General features: G+C 44.9%; 2 protein-coding genes across 3 annotated transcripts in view; one reads left to right on the top strand and one right to left on the bottom strand.

Moving 5' to 3' along the window:
* LOC111152701 (WD repeat domain 93) overlaps nt 1-9,360 on the bottom strand; it is a 43,096-nt gene extending 33,736 nt beyond the window's left edge. Inside the window, exons 1-4 of the mRNA XM_022511274.1 lie at nt 9,073-9,360; nt 7,982-8,174; nt 6,487-6,551; nt 579-657 (exon numbers count right to left, since the gene is read on the bottom strand). Coding sequence (XP_022366982.1) covers nt 579-657; nt 6,487-6,551; nt 7,982-8,174; nt 9,073-9,360 — 625 coding nt within the window. The remainder of the gene's footprint in view (nt 1-578; nt 658-6,486; nt 6,552-7,981; nt 8,175-9,072) is intronic.
* A 3,141-nt stretch (nt 9,361-12,501) lies between these two features.
* On the top strand, nt 12,502-21,937 carry LOC111152616 (peroxisomal biogenesis factor 11 alpha). 2 transcript variants are annotated; one of them, XM_022511149.1, is made up of 3 exons: nt 12,502-12,564; nt 18,892-19,007; nt 21,445-21,937. In XM_022511149.1, the coding sequence occupies exons 1-3, from the start codon at nt 12,509-12,511 to the stop codon at nt 21,921-21,923; spliced, it is 651 nt and encodes a 216-aa protein (XP_022366857.1). In that variant the 5' UTR covers nt 12,502-12,508; the 3' UTR covers nt 21,924-21,937. The 2 variants fall into 2 exon arrangements, with proteins under 2 accessions (XP_022366857.1, XP_022366856.1); XM_022511148.1 differs by having other exon boundaries at nt 21,352-21,937.
* Nucleotides 21,938-22,638: the final 701 nt, after the last annotated feature.

Here is a 22,638-nt window from a genome sequence, read left to right as displayed (position 1 = left end):
ATTCTTCAAAAGTGTCAAGGTCATGAAAAAACAAAGACTGAGAAATTGTCACAGACAGGAGTAGACTAAGAAGACACGATGACTAAATAGAATATGAAATCCTGGATCGAGCCTTCAAACAAAAATTTAGTGGAAAAACGGGCAAAACCTGAAGAAAAAAGCCACTACCTTTATTAATAGTATTATATCGATGTCATCACTTAATTTTTTTTAAGATTTTATTTACTTTTTGGACACAGAGAGAGAGAGAGAGCACAAGTAAGCAGAGAGGCAGGCAGAGGGAGAAGCAGACTCTGCTGAGCAGGGAGCCTGATGCGGGGCTTGATCCCAGGACCCTGGAATCATGACCTGAGCGGAAGGCAGAGGCTTAACCCACTGAGCCATCCAGACGCCCCTGTCATTAATTTTAACAAACCTACTGTGGTCACGTTAAATGTTGGTATTGGAAAACCAGGGGAACCCTGTACCTATCTTTGCAACTCCCATAAATTATTTCTAAATAAAAGGTTTGAAAAGAGGTGGTTATCTGGAAGAGACTACACATCTGAACCTTCTTATCAGCTCACGGTTAATCTCACCTTGTAGGAGGAAGGCTGCGAAACCCCCTCCTTGAGAGATCTCCACCTTCACACAGGTGGTTTGCTTGCTGGCATCATCCTGAAAAGAAGAGAGGGGTTGATAGAGTAAGGTCAGCCTGACGATGGAGAGGAATGGTGGAATTTCGATTTCCTGCCTAAAGGTTTTGGATGTATTTCCTAGTTTCTTAAATACCATAGATTGGATGACTCATAAACAATAGACCTTTATTTCCCACAGTCCTGGAGGCTAGAAACCCAAGATTTCCAAAGATTTCAAAAATCTGGCAGATTCAATGTCTGGCGAGAGCCTGTTTGCTGGTCTGTAGACTTCCTGCCTGCCACCTTCTCAGGTGCCTTCACATGGTGGAAGGGTTGAGGGAGCTCTTGGGGCTCATCTGAGGGCACTAATCCCATTTATGAAGGCTCTGTCTTCATGATCTAAACCTTTCCCAAAGGCCCCACCTCCTAATACTCACACCGGAGTTTAGGATTTTCAACCTGAATTCTGTGGGGACACAAACATTTAGTCCATAGCAAGAAGAGACTGACTGTAACCCTGGTATGAAATTTGCTCAAATTTCAGGCCAGGTGAGAGACTCAATGTTTATGGTTGTCTGTGGCCTGCTTTTTCATTTTCTTAATTGTATCTTTATAATAACAAAGATACTTGTTATTATTAAGATCTTTATTAATAGGTGCTTGCATTTTGTTGATTTTTTTAAAAAAATCAAGTTGTAATGTTTTATTACAAATTAAAAATGAGGTGCTTAAAAACCTCAACTCGGTGAGGGGCAGCTGGGTGGCTCGGTGTGCTCGAGCATCCAATTCTTGATTTTGGCTCAGATGGTGAGATCAATCCTTGCATCTGGTTCTGCACTGGGCATGGAGCCTGCTTGGGATTCTCTCACTCCCTCTCCCTTGGCCTCTACCCCACCACCGCAGGCTCGCTCTCTCTCCAAAACAAACAAACAAACAAACAAATATCTCAACTTGGCTAGATATGAAACAATGTTAAAACCTTTAAAGGTGTATTGAGAAAAACCAGACTTTTCGAAAAACCCATTTGGTATTACCAAAAAGAGACATCTTCAAGTAAAAATAAAAACCAGATGCTGCATAGATGATGCCATAGTTCTAGCTGTCTGGTCAACGGTAGAAATACAAGCACTGAAGGTCTTCAGCTCCAATCTTTCGTTCACTTCTTATTGCTGGGATGTCATAATTTCATCCCCCCCACCCCTCTGGCAACCACCAATTTGTTTTCTGTATTTAACAGTCTATTTGTTTCTTTTTTTCCCTCTGTTTGTTTTGTTTCTTAGAGTCCACTTAAGAGTGAAATAATATGGTATTTGTCTTTCTCTGTCTGACTTATTTCACTCAGAATTATACCCTCTAGGTCCATCCATGTTGCGAATGGCAAGATCTCATTCTTTTTTATGGCTGAGTAATATTCCATTGCATCTGTATATACCACATATTTTGTATCCATTCATCTATCAATGGACACTTGGGGCCTTCCATAATTTGGCTATTGTAACGCTACAGTAAATACAGAGGTGCATATAGTTTTTCAAATTAGTGTTTCATTTTCTTTGGATAAATTCCCAGCAGTACAATTACTGGATCATGTGGTATTTCTATTTTTAATCTTTTGAGGAATTTCCATACTGTTTTCCATAGTGACTGCACTGACTTACATTCCCACCAACAGCGCACGAGGGTTCCTCTTCTCCAGCTCCTTGCCAATTCTTGTTATTTCTTATCTTTGATTCTAGTCATTCTGACAGGTGTGAGGTGATCTCATTGTGGTTTTTTGATTTGTATTTCCCTGATCATGAGTGGTGTTGAGCATTTTTTCATGTGTCTGTTGGCCACCTGCATGTCTTCTTTGGAGAAATGTCTGTTCATATCTCCTGCCCATTTTTTAATTGGATTATTTGGTTTTGGGGTGTTGAGTTGTGTAAGTTCTTTATACATTTTGGACACTCTTTATTAGATATGTCATTTGCAAATATCTTCTCCCATTCTGTAGGTTGCCTTGTCGTTTTGATGATGGTTTCCTTTGCTGTGCAAAAACCTCTTATTTTGGTGTAGTCTGGATATTTATTTTTCTTTCTTTTTTTAAAAAATTTATTTATTTGAAAGACAGAGATCACAAGTAGGCAGAGAGGCAGGCAGAGAGAGAGAGGTAGGGAAGCAGGCTCCCCGCCGAGCAGAGAACCCGATACGGGGTTGGATCCCAGGACCCTGGGATCATGACCCGAGCCGAAGGCAGAGGCTTTAACCCACTGAGCCACCCAGGTGCCCCTGGATATTTATTTTTCGAGATCACTCCTTGTCGGCTGACTGAAGTGTGTGCCGGGACAGGTGGTAAGCCTGCATTTGCTCAGTCACGCCCTGCTCAGCCTGGGGAGCCATGACGCCTCACCTGAATTCTCAGCTGCTTTTGTCCCTTTGCCATCTTATGGCTTAGGTTCTCCAGGCATTTGCATCAGTAATAGAAGTTGCAGGGTTGAGGAGGCTGCTGACCTTGGGTGTCATCTCCTTGATTTTCCTTCTCTTCATTGCTGTCCTCTCTAGGGGGTCTTTGGTGAGGTGGGCCCAACCCCTGATACAGATTCTCTCACTGATCTACCTGCTTCTGCGCCCTGCTCGTCTACCCTCTTCGTCCCTCCTGCACGGGAGGGTTGGCATAGCGTGATGGGCTCCCTAACGGGCTCTGCCCACATGCAGGTGGGGACTGTCACCTGTGCCGGGCCCAGTGTGTGGGGCCTGACCTTCAGGGGCACTCTCTGACCCCTCATTCCTTTCCCTACTCTCACAAGTCTGGAATCCCACTGGTAGTTGTGTGGAGGCCCAGCCCTAGACATGGACAGCGTTCCCCCTGGTTCTATTCTGCGCTGATTTACTGCCTTGTGCTGAACTCCACCAGGGCCTATGATGCCCACTGCCTCTGCACACTTTCTCCTCCAACAACGTCCAACTCTTCCATCTCTCCATCTCCTATATCAAAAAGTCCCTTCTTGGGGTTACCTTTTATGGCAGTCTGCTATCCAAATACATCTTCCTTGGTGTCCTTGCTGCTGATGAAACCGTGTCTGTTCTGTGCCTGGAACCACCTGACTGGTCCCTAAACCTCTGTTGCCATGACCTCCTTGTCCCCACCAGCAGGTGCCACTGCTCCCTGCTTGTGGGCAGGTGGCATAGGCTGGGGCACTGTGGTGTGGGCGGGGGCATTGTGGAGGTCCCTGCTGGGTCTCCGCTCCACGGCTCAGGATTGCTGTCACTCTGATCGGGGACAGCTGTGGCTCCCCCTAGAGTGTGAGGGTCACTGGGCTGGTGCTGGTGGGGCCGGTCAAGGCTCTCAGGGCCCCCCGTCAGCTCCTGCTAGAGAGTGAACTCCAATAGCATCTTTTGATGAGAAGTTTTAATTTTTTTAAACTGCTTTATTAGGGATATAATAACATGTACCAACTACATGTTTAAAGTGTACAATTTGATGTTTTGACATATGTATATCTCTTGAAACCATCCCACAAGCCCATGAACGTATCCATCACCCCCGAAGGTTCCTCCTGCCCTTGGTAATCATCGCTTCACCTTTCTCCCACCCCACCCCAGGAAAAAACTGATGTTCTCTGTCACTACATTAGTTCATATTTCTAAAATTTTATATAAATGGAATTATATGGTGTGTACTCTTTTTGTGTGTGACTTCTTTCACTCAGCGTAATTATTACTTTTTTTTCTTTTTAAAGATTTTATTTATTTATTTGACAGACAGAGATCACAAGTAGGCAGAGAGGCAGGCAGAGAGACAGGGGGAGGCAGGCTCCCCCTGAGCAGAGAGTCTGATGCGGGGCTCGATCCCAGGACCCTGGGATCATGACCTGAGCTGAAGGCAGAGGCTTAACCCACTGAGCCACCCAGGCGCCCCACTCAGCGTAATTATTTTAAGATGCATCCATGTTGTTATATGCATTAATAGTTCATACTATTGAGTGGCATACCACAATTTGCTTATCCCCGCCCCCCATGCTGATGGACGTTTGGGTGGCTTCCGGTTTTTGGCTAGGACACAGACAGCTGCTTATAAACATTCACATACACGTGTTTGTACGGAGATACGCCCTCAGTTCTCCTGTGTAAATATCAAGGAGTGGAACACTCTTGATCTCAGGGTTGTGAATTTGAGCCCCACGTTGGGTGTAGACATTACTTATAAAAAAACCTGCCAAAATAATTGTACCATTGTGTTTCACCACCAGCAGTGTATGAGAGTTCCCGCTGTTCTGGATCTCTGCCAACTGTTGGTATGGTCACTCTTTTGAACTTGAGGCATTCTAATACACGTGTCGTGGTAGCTCGCTGTGATTTTGACTTGCGTTTTCCTAATGACTAAGGATGCTGAGCAACTCATTTACTTTCCATCTATCTTCTTTGGGGAACCGTCTTTTCAAACCCCTGCCCATTTTGAAAACTGGGTTGTTTGTTGCCTTATTGTTGAGTTTGCGTCTTGAGAGTTCATCGCATGTTCTGGATACAAGTTGTTCATCAGGTAGGTGATTTACAATTATTTTCTGCCGGTCCGCTGCCTGTCTTTTTATTCTTTTGCCAGTGCCATCTACAGAAGAAGCTTTTAATTTTGATGAAGGCCAATATCAATTTTTTCTTTTCTATTTAGTACTTTCCATGTCCTAAGAAATCTTTGCCTTCCCTAGGCACCTGGGTGGCTCAGTGGGTTAAGCCTCTGCCTCCGGCTCAGGTCATGATCTCAGGGTCCTGGGATCGAGCCCCGCATCGGGCTTTCTGCTCAGCGGGGAGCCTGCTTCCCCCTCTCTCTCTGTCTGCCTCTCTGCCTACTTGTGATCTCTCTCCCTCTCTCTGTCAAATAAATAAATAAAAATTTTTAAAAATGCTCTAAGAAATCGTTGCCTTCCCTGAGGTGGCTAAAATATTTTCCAGTGTTTTCTTTAAAAAGGATAATGTTTTTAGCCTTTACATTTAGACCCATAATCCATCTCAAATTGATTCTTACATATGGTACAAAGTAGGGTGGAATTCATTTCCCCTCTAGCATTCCAGCATCATTTGTTGAAAATACTTTCTTTTCCCCACTGACTTGCTTGGATGCCCATCAGTGGTATTTTTTACAAGACAAACTGCAGGTAAAAATCTACTCTGAGCAGTATCCTCTCTCTTTTTTTTACTCCTCGATTCACGAAACACTTCCCGAGACCCTATGGTAGACAGGCAGTGTGTTAGGAACAAGGGATACGTGGGTGAAACATGGGTGAATAAGAACACGTCTCCTGCCCTCAGGATGGTTATATCCAAGAGAAGAAGTAGTCATACAAACAAACAAGGATGGAAGGTAGAGAAAATACTACAACAGAGATTCCATTCTGTATGGGGGCGGACAGAGGAGGGAGAGATTGGGTCTTTAGGGGCATTTTGGGGAAAGTATCTCAGAGAAGGAGATATCTGAGCTGCTCTTAAAGGAAATGTAAGGGAATGAGGGAAATTTAAGAGGTACATACAGTAGGTATGGAGGCAAGGGAAGCACTCTGAGCAGGGGGAACAGCATAGGCAAGGGGACAGGATGGGAAGCAGCCTGGAAATTGTAGGGACTTGTAAGTATTTGCTGAATATATTGGTCTGGTGCTCATTCTGGACTGGAGATCCTTAGTAAATTTTTCTCCCCAAAACAAGGTAAATAAATCCACAGCTTTCAGCATGTGCCCTCAGTTGGTGGGGGGTCTTTAAATTGGATATTTTAGAGAAGGCCCTCTGTCCAGAGAGTCTCTATCTTTCTACTCTAGGACAGGTGCCATCACCTCCATAGTAAAAGTCAACTTCATTTGCTACAGCTTTTGGCCCAGTTCTAGGGTAAACAACAGGAACTTACCACTTCATTGATGGCTTTGATGAGGAAAAGACCATCCTTGTAAAAATAGAACAGTCTAGCAATGCCTGAAACAGAGAAGGTAAGACAGACAAATGAATCAAAGAACTGGAATTTTAGATCTGACTTTCTGAATTAGCAGCTTGTGCTCACGGGTCCTTAAGCCTTCTCCTGGCCTCTCAGTCTCCCTGGCTTCCTCCACCCCTGACTTGACATGCTCAGGCTGTTCTCCCTGCTGGGTTCTCTCTGCCTACCGTGGCCCATCCTCTGGTCCCGGAAGCCTCTGTAAGACACTCTTAACTCGCTCTGACACCCATAATCCAGAAAGACAAAGGCAAAGGTCCCATTGTGGGTGAAGGTCTAACTCAACCCAATAAACAACCACAGGATATCTGCTGCAGGTCCACCGATGTGCCAGGGACAGCCAAGGCGGTCTCTGTCTTCACATGTATTATACTGAGGTCACACAGACGTGAAACCCAGCGGATGTAACGCAGTGTGATAAAATACAATCCTATCTTTAGACCAAATTCCCCTTGAATTCAACAATCCCCCCTCTAGCCGCCTCAAAAAGCGCATGCTCAAACTTAGAGAAGAGTTTCCAAAATAGTACCAAGAATACCCCTATATCCCTCAGCTCACTTTCCCAATGATAGCATCTTACAAAACTATAGTATGATTTTTCCTTTCATTGTAACAGCCCATGCCTTGGTTCAGACCTTCACCATTTCTCTCCTTGATGAAAGCAACAGTCCTTCTTGGTCTCCCTCCCTCCCTCTTTCCTTCTTTCTCCCTCGCTTCCTTTCCTTCCTTTCTCTATCACTCTCTCTGTCTTTCTTTCCCAACAGAAGATAGGTTTATTTGGGGTAGTACAGAATTGCACCCCCGGACAAGCCAACTACTACACAACCACATCTCTTTCTCTCATTGTGACTTAGTCCTACCACGGCGCCCTTCCTAAAACACCAGTCTGGTCGGCTCACTCTCCTGCAGAAACACTGTCCTCCACTACACTGTCTGTGGCTCTGGGTACTCTCGTCCCCATGAAGGCCTGGTTCAGCCTCAGGCTGAGGGGAAGAAACGATCCCTCAAATAAAGATACTTTATTTGAGCAGCGGGATTTCTGAGTGCCCAAAGGGTGTGAACTCCGTGTCCATGCTGGCTGGGCAGCATCCTGCCTGTGCCACTCTCCTTCTACATCATCCCAAGTAAGTTATTTAACCTCAATGCCTCAGTGGCTTCTTCTGAAAAACAGGGTTAAGAAATTCTACTTACCTCCCAGAGCTGTTGTGAGGGTTGCATGGGTCAGCTTATGAGCAATGTTAGACTAGTGCTTTGCACACAATCATGTTCTGTGTGTGTGAGTTAATACTATGTGACCAGGGAGAAGGCTCCAGGTCTGGCCCCACCCATACCTAGAGAGGAGATTAAATTGGAACAGTCTACAGATAACTATAAATTTGGCTAAAAAGAAAAAAAAAAGAGGAAGAACATGTACCCATTTCATCCACGGGAACAATAAGTATTTCACTCCCCAAATCTGTGGCCCAGATGGAAGTGACATCCACCTTAAGTTTCTCCCAACCATATACTCGTTTGGCACTGTACAGATTATAGATGGAGAATCCTTTGGCTCCTCCAATAAAGACATAGTCTTGGGAAATCGCCATGCAATTTGGCATTTTGTTGAGCTGGGGAAACAAAAAACAAAGGAAGAAGGAATGATTTTCAGCTGCCACCATCTGCAAGAATGTGAGCTAACTTTTCAAAGAGGCATGTGGGCCCTTCCTAGGTAGAATATCACCCCCAAAGAGTGCTCACCTAAGTATCTTGCCCAAGCATCAGGAAAGTCATAGCATTCTACTTTTAGGAGAAAAGAGCCAGAGAAAACAACCAAGTTGAGAATAAGTACACATTTACAAGACTAACCATGACCACAGGTCCTGTGATGAGTAGACAAGTGTCCCTGTTCCCTGTACTTTTATCATCTAGAATGCCGTGGAAACGCTGAGACACTGGCAGATTCCCAGTCATCAAGCAAGAGAGTGATTAAAGTATTCAGAAGTATTTTTAAATAACAACAGAATATAAAAGACTTTCTGTATAATCTCCAACTAATCAGAATACCCATTTCTCCCAAGCGATTACTAGATCCATTTTTAAAATTAATTAATTAATTAATTAATTAAAATGCCATGCTACTTGCTGGGTAGAGGGACCATTAACCATGGCTGTCTTTTTTTTTTTTTTTAAGATTTTATTTATTTGACAGAGATTACAAGTAGGCAGAGAGGCAGGCAGAGAGAGAGGGGGAAGCAGACTCCCCACTGAGCAGAGAGCCCAATGTGGGACTCGATCCCAGGACCCTGAGATCATGACCTGAGCCGAAGGCAGTGGCCCAACCCACTGAGCCACCCAGGCGCCCTACTAGATCCATTTTAATCAACATCAGCAAGCCTAGTAATCTTTCAGAAATGCACCTGTCTTAATGAGGGAAGGTTGCTTGTAGGAGCTCCTTCCCTGGATCAGGCATTTTCATTTATCAACACTCTACTGGGAAACAGGGACTCCTGGTCAGCTCCTCCATACCTTGCTTTCTATAAGTGGAGTGTAGGAAGTGGGCTGGGTCCGGCTGAGCTCAACTTCCCTCCGTGCCTCCCTTTCCTGGATAACTTCCCAACACTTGTCAAACAGAAGGTTCACCATCTTGTTGATCATGCGGTAAGGCTGTGGCAGGGAATCCACCTCCTCACCCAAATCTATGAAGACATAATCATCTTCATCATCCTTTGACCAGTCCTTCTCTGTTGGGGATGGCACCTCGAGCACCCCCTTTCTCATAAAACTGGAGACTTGACTTCCTCTGGGGGTTGACATCCCAGAAGCTGGCACTGGGAGCGTCTAGGAAACTTGGAAAAGCTGACAAAGGAAGCAAGCAAAGGTCCTTTGAGAAAAAAGAGAAGTTACCAGAAGACAGCACATCCCCCCCTCTAGCACAAAAATCCCTGGGAACTATTTATTCTAGAGACTGGCGCTTTCCTTATTTATCACAGGATTGTTACCACATTACTAAAGTATGCCCTTCATATAATAAGGATATCAGCAGAACTGGGTGTTAACGAGTCACATCTTCCAGAATAGCTCAAGATGATGGGTGCTATGGCACAGGGAGAGGAAATGTGGCATCCTTGTTGCCTTTCTCCAGCTCCTGCTCAGAGAGTGTCTGTCTGGGTCCCACCTCTCTCCTACAACTTAGGTCTTCTCTTCCTTCTTCCATCTCTGCAAGTGGCTATGCCCAGGCCAGCTGGGTAGTGAGCCAGGACTGCTCTCCTTCCTTCCCCTCGTCTCTGACCAGATGCCATCCAAGCACTTCGAATCCTTGCTGTCTCGTTTGGTCCTTTCTCTCTAGGCCCACTGCTACTGACTGACAGAGTTCTGTAGACAGAGTGCCCATGGCCTGTGAGATTTTTCTAGGGCCTGTAGAAATGTTTGAGACTCGGGGGAAAAAATGGACTAAAACAAAACAAAATCCCCAAGAAATGAAAATAATTAAACATTCACAAAAATATCACAACTTATCAGCTCCAGGCTGTGTGTGTGCATAACGTTTCAGTCCATAGAAAAGAACAAGTAACCTGAACTTCATAGAACTCAAAACTGTACAAATTATAAAAAGGCTCTCAAAATTACAGGTAAATAAAGGCATTTAATGTGGCACATGGGGTCCATTCTGAGATGATTCACATGTAGTGGAGTGGGCGTCTTGCACTGTCAGAGCACTGGGGGGGGGCATGGAACCCTTGTAGAAACCTACTGCCATCCTCTTACCTCACCCGTTAGGGTTCATCTGTGATGTTTCTGGTGCATAGCCAGAGGAGCTAGCTGAGCCCCAATATGACAGAAAAGAGCCACCTGAAATCACGGGTAGGAATAGTAAGCTGAACTCACATCAGGAATAATGCCGGTTTCCACCCAGGAGAATGGGAAGCCTCATAATTTACAAACACTGGGTGGAGTGATCAGAAGGTCTTGCCAAGCAAGGGAAAAATTAGCCCTGGAATTAACGTTGCTCTGGTACTGCTAGTCAAATCTTAAAAGTGACAAGATCAAAAAATTGCTAAGTAACTTCACGGCATACCAGAGCGAACTCAACAATATTTATAGGAAAACAGAAATATCCAGCATCCAATGAAATAAATATCTGGGATCCAATGAAAAAAAAAATGACCTGGCATGCAGAGGCAAGAAACTCACAAAGAGAAAAGTCAGTCAACTGAAGCTGACTCATCATCAACGCACTTATTAGAACTAGCAGATAAAACAGTTATAAATGTATTTCACATGTTTAAAAACCAAGAGGAAATGTTCGCTAGAGATGTGGAAGAAACCCAAACTGAACTTCCCGAGATGAAAACTACAGTGTCTGGGATGAAGAGTACATTCGATCAGATTAATCACAAGCTCTTCAGAGCAAAACAAATTAGATGGACAGAGGATTAGGAAATTTGAAGATACAGCAATAGAAACACTGAAAGAGAGAGAGAGGGGAAAAAAATGAAAAAAGGTATGGGAGAACCTGAAGTAGTCTAATATAAGTGTGATTGAAATCCCCAAAGGAGGGAAGAGGAAAAAAAAAATCTGCAGAAATAGACAAAATATTTCTAAATTTGATAAAACTGTAAACTCACAGATTCAAGAAGAATACAAGCCCTAAACAAAGGAAACATGAAGAAATCTATACCAAGGTGCATCATGGGCAAAACCCTTGATAAAGACAAAATTTGATGAAGACATAACCCCACTCACTGCGAGTGTGCTTGGGCCCCGCTCCCTTGTCTCCATTCAGCAGCCCCCCCATGTCCCTGAGCACTCCTCTCTCTCAAATAAATAAAAATAAATCTTTAAAAATATATATTTTTAAAGATTTTATTTATTTATTTGACAGACGGAGATCACAAGTAGGCAGAGAGGCAGGCAGAGAGGAGGAAGCAGGCTCCCCGCTGAGCCGAGAGCCCGATGCGGGGCTCGATCCCAGGACGCTGAGATCATGACCTGAGCCGAAGGCAGAAGCTTTAACCCACTGAGCAACCCAGGTGCCCCCAAAATAAATATTTTTTTAAAAATAATTAAAAAATAACCATATGGTATGTGGGTCTTTATTTGTAATCCTCCCCCTGGCCTGCAAATGTTAAGGGCAGGCCTGACCAAGGGAATAAAGGTTACAAAAATAAACCTTTTGATTGTAGGGGTTATATTTCGTAATATTACTATTACGGAGCGGGTGGGATTCTATGTCTTCAAGCCCCAAAGAACCAACGCTCAGTGCTGCAGTTTTGCCAGAATCTATTTCTGCCTCAATTTTGTTCATATTAGCCCCTCTAGGATTTCCTCAGGTGGCAATCTTGAGTACTCAACGATCCGAACAGAAAATTCTCCCACTTTACCTGGCTCTCCATGCTAGAAATACATGCCACGCATTGGGTTATCTTTGCTGTTTCCTACCCCAAACCTGGAGCTGGGGTTGCTCAAGGGAAACCGAGGTACAGAGGTGGGACACGATTAGGTACAGAGGTGGGACACGATTAAGCAAAACCTCAGGGGAATCTCCATTCGGGATGCCGCATGGGGTTCCGGAGTTCTCAAGATCTCCGGAAAGGTCAGAGGCTGGGGAGATCCCCACCCCGAGTCCTCCTCTAACAGACCCTAGATGTCAAGGAGCGTCGGGAGATTTCCCCCCCTGAGTCCCCCTCTAGGAGACCCTAGATGTCGAGGGGCCTCCAGGGACACGCGGGGAACCGCTGAACCCAAGCGGAGCGGCCAAGTTTCCGCTCACCTGGGCCGGGAGCGTGGTGTCGCCTTAGTAACCGCCACTTCCGGCCCCCACCGGAAGCCCGCGAAGTCGTTCTCCGGAAGGCGCGCCCACCCCCACGGGGGCGGGGAGACTGAGCTTCTCCCGAGGGGACCCAGCGAAGCTCTTGAGGACTCGCGACTGAACTCGGCGACACGTGGCCTCGGGCCGGAAGCCATGGACACCTTCATCCGCTTCACCAACCAGACCCAGGGCCGGGACCGACTCTTCAGGTGAGTCGGGTGCCCGCGGCCTCCACCCCTTCCCCGTGCTGCGACCTGAGCCAGGTCTCGGGTTCCCCGGCTTCCGGAGGAGGGGCTCGCTCAGTGGACGGCGGCAGGACGGAGTTCGGTTCCGGAGCCCTTCTCGCAGGCAGTCTGGCGGACCGGACCCCGCTGTCCGCCCGAGCCTCCGCGGGACAGCCGGGTGTGTGGCCGCGCAGCCGCCCGGGCCCTGACCGCCGTGGACCAGTCCACCAGCGTTCCTCTAACCTGGGGAAGACCGGGTCCTCTCCGCTCAGCCTTCCTCCCGGCATTTTTAATTTTTTTTTAAAGATTTTATTTTTTTAAGTAATCTCTGTACCCAAGGTGGGGCTCGAATTGGCAACCCCGAGATGAAGAGTCCGCGGCTCCACCGCCTGAGCCAGCCAAGCGTCCCCCGGGATTTGTTTTTTTCTAAGATGAACTTTGGGCTGGCATTTGTGACCCGGGAAGCCAGCCATTTGGTTGTGAAATGAAATGCTTACGGAGAGACAGAATTTGTATTTATCTACTATTATTGCCCTATCTCATTGAGATTGTAGGGCAGGAAAAATTCTCCCCCTACCCTCAACGTCTTTCAACTAGACTAAGAATTACATTTACACGGAACAGCTTCACAGGAGGGGGAGAAAAGAAAAAGAAGGTGTGTGCACAGAGGCCCATATGTGAAATTCAGACCTAGAGAAATGACCCAGGCAGGCACTTTTTATACATTTTAGACAGACAATAACATTTGTGAGGAATTGACAGGATAAAGAAAACAGGTGTTTGAGAGCTTCATTTGGGAGGGAATCCCCAACAGGATTTAGGCTGATGTAGCAGGATTCCAGAAAAAAAGTAACGAGGTTGTTTCTACAACTTTCTCCGTTTTAAAGCCCCTGTCTCTGGTGATAAAGATGTCTTTTGACTTCCGTAGTACAGGGAGGGTATCTTTCACATGGGAGATGTGTTTCCTGCTTTCTGGGGGACAGAGGAGGGTCCGCGTGTCCTTGCACCAGCTGTTTCTTAAGTAACTTTCTTACTTAGAATAATCAGTGTGCCCGAGTGATACACTTTGGGGTGGCTTACCCTCGGCTGCTACACTTCCCTTTTCTGAAACTTTCCTGGACGTTTCCTACATTAAAAGTTGAGCTGACAGATGGTCCTGTCTCCTTGAACCAGCGTCTCAGTTCTGACAATAGGTCATTTCAGTTAAACTCATTTCAGGAGGTGGCGATGCAAGTGTGTTCTCAGAGTTAGGCCTGTGGTTCAGATAATCAGGTAATAAGGCATTTCGATGAAAACAAAAGAAAAACAATGATTCATGATCGGATCAAATTACAAACCAGTTTCTGAGTTCTGAGTGTAGCCAGTCAAGGATTTCTAGTTGTCAGGTTTAAAGAATCTTTATATCAAGTGAGGGCAGGCAGTGGCAATCCGTCAGAATTGCTTGGTTTGTAGTTTGAGTGTCTCTGGTGATCATTTTGAGTGGCTCACAGAGCACCAGGCATGAAAATTGCTCTTGTGTGAGCTGTTGTGGTTTTTCTGAAGTTCACATCAACTTGTTCATGCTCCATGTCCAGGGCTTTAGGAAAAAGGGAAGTTTTAGTTATCAAGTGATTTTCAATCAAGAATATCAAAAATATTAGTTTGGAGAATTGTAACCAAGCATTGGAAGAAACTAGAAGAAACCAGGATCTAGTCCAGTTCATAATAAATTGTTATTTGAATCTAATATCCACAAAGTTGTGTTACTGCAGCATATGTTTGTTTTTTTTTTGTATTAATTTTTTTTATTTTATTTTTTATAAACATATAATATATTTTTATCCCCAGGGGTACAGGTCTGTGAATCGCCAGGTTTACACCTTCACAGCACTCACCATAGCACATACCCTCCCCAATGTCCATAATACCACCCCCCGAACCCCCCTCCCCCCATTAACCCTCAGTTTGTTTTGTGAGATTAAGAGTCACTTATGGTTTGTCTCCCTCCCAATCCCATCTTGTTTCATTTACTCTTCTCCTACCCCCTTAACCCACCATGTTGCATCTCCTCTCCCTCATATCAGGGAGATCATATGATAGTTGTCTTTCTCCGATTGACTTATTTCGCTAAGCATGATACCCTCTAGTTCCATCCACGTCGTCGCAAATGGCAAGATTTCATTTCTTTTGATGGCTGCATAGTATTCCATTGAGTATATATACCACATCTTCTTTATCCATTCGTCTGTTGATGGACATCTAGGTTCTTTCCATAGTTTGGCTATTGTAGACATTGCTGCTATAAACATTCGGGTGCACGTGCCCCTTCGGATCACTACGTTTGTATCTTTAGGGTAAATACCCAGCAGTGCAATTGCTGGGTCATAGGGTAGTTCTATTTTCAACATTTTGAGGAACCTCCATGCTGTTTTCCAGAGTGGTTGCACCAGCTTGCATTCCCACCAGCAGTGTAGGAGGGTTCCCCTTTCTCCACATCCTCGCCAGCATCTGTCATTTCCTGACTTGTATGTTTGTTTTTTTTATAATCAGTTTCATTTTACCAAAGATAGCCAAATTAAGACTAATTTCTTTGCAAAAATATATCTAGTTTGGAGAAACTTGGCCTGGTTATTTACATAATTGCAGCAAAAATACTGCTTAATCATATAGGCCTTTTAAGATCTGCTTTGCTGGAACTTTTTGTAAGGAATCTCCGTATTGAACTTTAAACTGCCGCTTGAGGCCAGAAGTCAAGCCAAAGACTTGCCATCAGCTGTCACCTGTAATACCTAGAGATTAAGGCTAATTCTTCTCTTCTTGAGGTTCCCAAAATATCCTGAGGTTTTTGCACCTGTCAGGAGGTGACTTACTCACCTGGTAAGGCTCCTGGGAACCCGGTAAGCAAGCTGTCAGGCTTTTTTTCCAAAGGGCTTTACTGGCTCCATCGATGACCCTTAGTGCCTTCGAACTGCCTAGTCATATCTGAGTTAATGCCTGTCTCCCAAATGTGACATTCCAGTCACAGCCTTTGAACATAAACCATGCTTCCAATTGTGTCCTGTCACAAGAAGAGCAAACTCTTACTGAACTTGCCCAAATAAATATGTTGTCAAAAATATATAAGAATTCAATGGGTGTTTTTGAATTCTGCAGGGATCAGATAGGGAGAAAAAAGAAATTGTTGTAAATCATAGCTTAAGAGAAGAAATTTTCTTAAATCTGGAGAACAAAACATTAAAAATTTATCAATATTTCAAGCAAAAATGTCACAATTATAATTATCCTTCTCAGTTCATTTAATCCCATGTTATTTATTCTTGATCTGCTTAAATTCGGTTCTCCTGTTAGTTCCAGAAATTCTTTCCAAGTTCACTTTTATGATCTTAAGGTTATCGGAAACCTGTATTTGTCAAAGTTCCTTTTTATGAATCTCTCAAGATGAAACACATTTGCAGGAAGCTTTTGTAAAAGGATCTGAGTAAAAATGTAAGAATGACAAAAAAGTTTAAAATGGCCATGGTTAAAGATATGATTAAAGTTTGTCAGGGAGAAAGAATTCCTGTTCCCTCAAAGATCCTTCTAGCTAGACTAAGAATCAAGTTGACCTGAGACAGATTAAAAAGAGAAAATCAAATTTAACAGGTGTACACAGGGTATCTCCATAGACATGAAAATTCCAAAGAGAGGAAAACGAGGGGTGTTTTGTGTGTGTGTGTGTGTGTGTGTGTCTGTCTCATGCTGAGCTAAGGAGAAGGGAGTAGAGGTCTGGGATTTCAGAGGAAAGGAATGCATTTTACAGTCATAAGGAGAGCAGATATTTGGTAATTAAATGTTTGCCCGACCATACAGATGGGTCATTCAGATAAAATTTATCTCTGCTAATAACGCTTATTCTAGGAAAGACCCTCAATTTAGATTCTATGTAATTAAGGGAGGGGCAGAAATTTCTCTTGAGCCGGCGGGATCTGAGAGTAGTAGGATCAGGAAAAAGTAACGAGGTTTGCTTCTACAACTTTCTCAGTTTTAGAGCCCCTATCTCTGGTAATAAGGATGTCTTTCAACTTCCTCAGTATAGGGAAGGTATTTTTCACATGGGAGAAGATGTGTTTCCTGCTTTCTGGGGGACAGAGGAGGGTCTTGAGTGTCCCTGCACTGGCTGTTTCTTAAGTAACTTTTTTTTTTTTTTTTTTAAGATTTTGTTTATTTGACAGACAGAGATCACAAGTAGGCAGAGAGGCAGACAGAGAGGAAGGGAAGCAGGCTCCCTGCTGAGCAGAGAGCCCGATATGGGGTTCGATCCCAGGACCCTGGAATCATGACCCGAGGCGAAGGCAGAGGCTTTAACCCACTGAGCCACCCAGGCGCCCCTTAAGTAACTTTTTAAAAAAATAATCAATGGGGACATTTGAGGGCAGCCTGCTCTTGGCCGCTGCAAGATTCTGCGTGTGAGATAGTTCTGTGAACTGTCAAACTGGGTACTGTGTGGAGAGCGCCAGACAGGGCTGACTGCACCTCCGCGGTACCCGCTATGCTACTGAAAATACGGAACAGAGGTTGTGCTTTCATACTAATTAGTTCATGATGTTTCTTTTAGAAATTTGGTTGATTCTTGCTCAGTAATAAAGAAGGAATAATTAGGGTTGTGGTTTCATTTAACAGCTTTCCCTTCTCTTCTGAGTGTGCCAGGGCTCACACAAACAGGCCAGTGTGCAGAGCCCCGATCACGAGACTTTCCGAAACCGACTTGATGCCAGATTTTGTTCTCAACATGTTACCGCTATTAATCCATTTAACCCTCATCACAACCCTGAGAGGTAGATATTCTAAATGATTCCCATTTCACAGATAGGGACACTGAAGCAGGAGGTTAATAGTAACACAGTGGCAGAGCTGAGATTTAAATCCACACAGGTAACTCTCATGCCCACCACCATGGTAGTGACCAGCCCATACCACTGTAGTAATTTATTTGATAGGTTTTTTTAAATGGTCACACTGTGTACAAGCTTCATTAAAAAGAAGGCTTCAAATGCAGTGCACTTGGAATGTACCCTGCAAGGTTTATTAGGGAGGTTGGTTAGTAAAATAATTGTTTTAGATATACTTTTCACCAAGATCTGAGATCTCTAGGATTCATTTCCCAAGCTCCGTGGTGATCGATAGCTCCTGTGAACTAACTGGCATTCGTAAAATAATACCTGGGTTTTGGACACATGGCTGTTATTAGCCCAAATCTGAGAAGGGGACTTACTGGCATGACCGACTTGAGCCCTATAGCCAGGAAACTGCTTTAAAAATTCTTTTTACTTCATCCGCAATAACAGGTTCTCCATTTCGGAAAATGTGCCCCATTTTTATTGAGAATCCTATCTATAGCCTGAAGGGATTCCAGTGCAGTTAGAGGCTTGTGGGAAACAGGCACCCACTTCGTTAAATAGATTCTAGTGCGTTTAGATGTTCGAGCATGTGACACAGGATTTCTCATGGGTTCCATTGCTGTTAATGAGGCAGTGTTACTTGTAGTCATAACAATGATCGCTTTACTGGCTACTATTAAGCAGGAGTCCGTATTTATATAAAATCCTAACTAGTTATTTTTTTTAAAAGATTTTGTTTATTTATTTGACAGAGATCACAAGCAGGCAGAGAGGCAGGCAGACAGAGAGGGGGAAGCAGGCTCCCCGCCGAGCAGAGAGCCCGATACGGGGCTCGATCCCAAGACCCTGAGACCATGACCCGAGCTGAAGGCAGAGGCTTAACCCACTGAGCCACCCAGGCACCCCCAAATTCTAACTAGTTTTGAAAGACAAATGTAAAAACATATCTCTACATATTCATGCATTGGTGTGTGTTTGATCCTTTTACAAAAAATTCACAACCGAACTTTTCGTTCGGTTCTGGTTGGAGTGTGTCTGATCACATAAGTCGTTGGCGATAGGTAAAAGGTTCATTTTAGAAATCAGAAAAATCGTTCTACACAGGAGAAAAGAAAGAATAGGGATTGCTGCAGACTTAGTACGAGGGAGATTTTTGTGCCGTTTCCACTTTGACTCTACCCATTTCTCTGTGCCAGCAACAGGCCATTTGAAGGGCTGTTCACTGTTACCTCACCGTTCTGTTTCATTACCTTTGTGTCACATTTCCGTCCCACGTTCTGCCCTTTAGCCCCGTGGAGTGACTGTTGCAGAATTATGCTCTTGTAAAAGCCACTTATGTGAGAACTTGTCTTGGAAACTTCGCTTTTAGCAACACGTGTTCCTCCTTTCCTTACTTCATGAATCAAATTTCATTTGGCTTGTAAATCATTCTCCTCATTTTTTTTTTCCATTCCAGAGCCACTCAGTACACATGCATGTTGCTTAGATACTTGTTAGAGCCTAAAGCTGGCAAAGAGAAGGTGGTAATGAAGCTCAAGAAACTGGAGACCAGTGTGAGCACTGGCCGCAAATGTAAGTACCCTATCTCGTGAGGGACAGTGGCTCCCGGTTTCAGATCGTCAGACCCTGCAGTTCACAAAATACTCTCTAGATCGTTAATTTTTTTTTTAAGATTTTATTTATTTATTTAGTTAGTTAGTTGACAGAGATCACAAGTAGGCAGATAGGCAGAGAGGGAGAAGCAGGCTCCCTGCTGAGCAGGGAGCCCGATGTGGGGCTCGATCCCAGGACCCTGAGATCATGACCGGAGCCGAAGGCAGAGGCTTAACCCACCGAGCCACCCAGGTGCCCCCAGATCTTTAATTTCTAATCCTCGAGGTTTTTTGGTGAAGTCGACCAGGAAGGCTGCCCTCACGAAAGGAGAGGCCAAGAAGACTGAATGTTTTGCTGCAGACTGTTCACAAACACCCTCCTTTGTGCACAGTTGGTGCTACACTGTATCTTTCTGCTTAATCATAGCCTGTGTTAGTTAGCTCACCTTTAGTTCTTAGAGTTAGGCAGTGTCTTGGCCATCCTTGACATGAGCTTCTGCCTACAGTAGGCAGGCAGAGAGGTTAGAATGGAATGTAGAAATCCCATGTTGAACAATCATTTTTTTTTTTTTAAAGATTTTATTTATTCGACAGACAGAGATCCCAAGTAGGCAGACAGGCAGGCAGAGGGAGAGAGGAAGAAGCAGGCCCCCCGCCGAGCAGAGAGCCCGATGCGGGGCTCGATCCCAGGACCCTGGGATCATGACCCGAGCCGAAGGCAGAAGCCCTAACCCACTGAGCCACCCAGGGGACCCTGAACAATCATTTTTGAGCACCTGCTTTAGGTATAGCTGAGCTTTATGAGAGAAAAAAGATTGCATTGTATAAATAATGATATAAGATTTAGTGCCAGATATATTAGCTAGGATAGAGGCGGGGAAAAAGGTTTGGGAGGCGGTGGAACTTGAGGCGTAGCTAAGAGAGAAAGGGAAGGAAAGCCTTGAAGGGTGATTTCCCCTGCGAAGGCTCAGAATTGTTACGAGCAAACCATTGTATTAGAAGGTCATGAGGAAACTAGCTCGACAGAGCAGTTAAGTTGTCAAGTGGAGGGATGTTGGAGGATAGGACGAGCTTTTTTGGATGGCTTTGAAGGATAGGATTAGAAGTTTTCAGATTTTTTAGTATGTTAGAGCTTACAGGTCCTTTAGAGGTAAGGTTCTGAAGTCTGGAAAGGACTTACCCAGGTTCATTCAGCCAGTTGATGCCAGAGCCAGAACTGGAACCCAGGATAGTTCATTACACAGTCTGGTTTGTGTATTTTTTTTTTTTAGAGAGAGGGGGAGAGAGAGCAAGCATAGGCAGACAGAATGGCAGGCAGAGGCAGAGGGAGAAGCAGGCTCCCTGATGAGCAAGGAGCCCAATGTGGGACTCGATCCCAGGACGCTGGGATCATGACCCGAGCCGAAGGCAGCTGCTTAACCAACTGAGCCACCCAGGCGTCCCTGGTTTGTGTATTTTTGATAAAATCATACCAGACATTTTCGTGAGATTATAAGTCTTTGAGGGTAGCTACTTTTGAGCATTTGCTGAGTGTGGGATATAGTCCTTTAAGGAAAGTACTTTTTTTGTATTCTCCATAATGCGTAGGATTATAACTCCTTCTGGGTAGGTGCTCAAGACATATCTGTTGATTGCTACATCCCTGATGAACTGAATTACGTGTTCAGAGGAGGATACGCCTTGCAGTGGTGGATTTAATTCAACTAGGAGTCACTGACGACAATATTAATGGTTTCCTAGCCACTAACTCCTACCGTCTCTACTTTGTCTTCCTGAGTAGGGAGCCAGAGGGGGTTTGGACCACACAGATGATAATGATGTTTTATAAGAAAAGCCATCTTTTGTCTGGAAAGTAAATAAAATCTAAGGCATTAGACTCGCCAAAAGATTGTTGGCATCTGGGTCAGAGAAATGGCCACAGGGAATCAAAGCTTCCTATGTGCAGAAATAAGTAACTAACTAACTAAAGTTGCATCTAAACTTCATGTTATAGAACTTTTCTTCTAAAGAAGTATAGCTGGTCATATTCGGATGTCACAGTCCGCACTCATGACTGACCTTGCCTGAAGGGTGCAGTAAGCCAGTGTTAAGCTGTTCACTGGAATGAAGGTGGTAACTTTAAAGAATCACTGTCTTTTGTGCCTGCCAGGATCATTTTCGGTGTCCTTAATATACTGTAAAGTCCTTCCTGATTCCTGAGCGAAGACTGAGCCTCACATAGTAGTCAACACACCAGTGCTGGCCTCTCACCCCAATACAGGGCTTCTGCCTTCATATGACCTAGTAATTCGACATTCGTTAACCATTGTGGGTTCTTCTCGCAGGGTTCAGATTAGGCAACCTGGTACATGCTGTGCAGGCGACCCAGCAGAGCGTTCACGCCACTGACCTGGTGCCCCGCATATGCCTGACGTTAGCCAACGTGAACCGTGTGATTTATTTCATCTGTGATACCGTCCTCTGGGTGAGGAGCGTAGGCCTTGCCTCCGGCATTAACAAAGAGAAATGGCGAATGTGGGCTGTCCGCCACTACTACTATTGTCTGCTACTGAGCCTGGCCAGGGACCTGTACGAACTCTCCCTGCAGATGGAACAGGCTGCACGCGACAGGGCGAGGATGGAGCAGTCACTGTCTCAGGAGCCTCTTGGGTACAGCGTGGCCAATGAGGAAACAGAATGGCTCCAGGCCTTCCTCCTCCTCTTGTTCCGATCTCTGAAGAAGCACCCGCCCTTGCTCCTGGACACAGTGAAGAACTTCTGCGATCTCTTGAACCCTTTGGACCAGCTGGGGATCTATAAGTCCAATCCTGGCATCATTGGACTTGGAGGTCTTGTGTCCTCCATAGCGGGCATCATCGTCGTGGCGTATCCGCAGATGAAGCTGAGGGTGCACTGAAGTGGTTTCGGGTGGAGACCGGCGCCTGCTTGAAAGATAGCGTCTAGGGTGCGTCTGCGTGAGGCACAGACCACGTCAAGCGGCGCTTAAAGACTTGTTCGTGGGAGCATTTAGCAACTAGTGGTGTGAGCAGAGGTGGGGCCAAGAATGGTGAATGGGGCGCATGAAAATTTATAGGTGTTTTTTAGAGGGCTGGAGTGACTTCTGAATTTCTGAGTATTTTCCTTTCGTCTAACATTTATTGAGCATCTTACGCTCATAGTGGGAGCTCATTGTTTGCTAAATGTATAACAATTGAAAAAGGCCCAAACAGTTGAACATTAATATGCAGCAGCCTTTGGGGTGTGCTCCTCGCTGCTTTTGCACAACTACCATAGGTCTGACACCAGCCCTCTCTCAGACCTAGTAAAGAGCTCTTCCTCCTCTGACCAGATACCAACCCCCCAACCCCCACATGGCTTCTTCCTAGAGGCCCATGACCCCCCCTTACAGCCTTTCATCATGGCAGTCCTTCCCTTCCTCTGTCCAGAAGTACAATCAGAAATGCATCAGGCACCTTCGTGGTAGAAATGGTGACTTTAGGTAGTACAGCGAGAAAACAAAGATGAGAAGCACGTAGAAAGGACTGGGGGCCCCATAGTATGGGAGGTCATGACAGGTGCCTGTGGGTAGCCTGTGACAGATGAGGAAACCGGTTAAAAAAAACACACCAGCA

This window comes from Enhydra lutris, unplaced genomic scaffold (genome assembly GCF_002288905.1).
Source record: "Enhydra lutris kenyoni isolate GAN:26980312 unplaced genomic scaffold, ASM228890v2 scaffoldscaffold29, whole genome shotgun sequence".
Taxonomy (NCBI): Eukaryota; Metazoa; Chordata; class Mammalia; order Carnivora; family Mustelidae; genus Enhydra; species Enhydra lutris.
This window is presented reverse-complemented; position numbering and strand designations above follow the sequence as displayed.

What these genes read in the sequence shown, in the direction of transcription:
- LOC111152616 (XM_022511148.1), top strand. Translation starts at nt 12,509, where the DNA reads ATGGACACCTTCATCCGCTTCACCAACCAGACCCAGGGCCGGGACCGA. An exon ending in GGCCGGGACCGACTCTTCAG is followed by an intron (nt 12,565 to 18,891) that starts GTGAGTCGGGTG and finishes TTTCCATTCCAG; the next exon opens with AGCCACTCAGTACACATGCA. An exon ending in TGTGAGCACTGGCCGCAAAT is followed by an intron (nt 19,008 to 21,351) that starts GTAAGTACCCTA and finishes TTCTTCTCGCAG; the next exon opens with GGTTCAGATTAGGCAACCTG.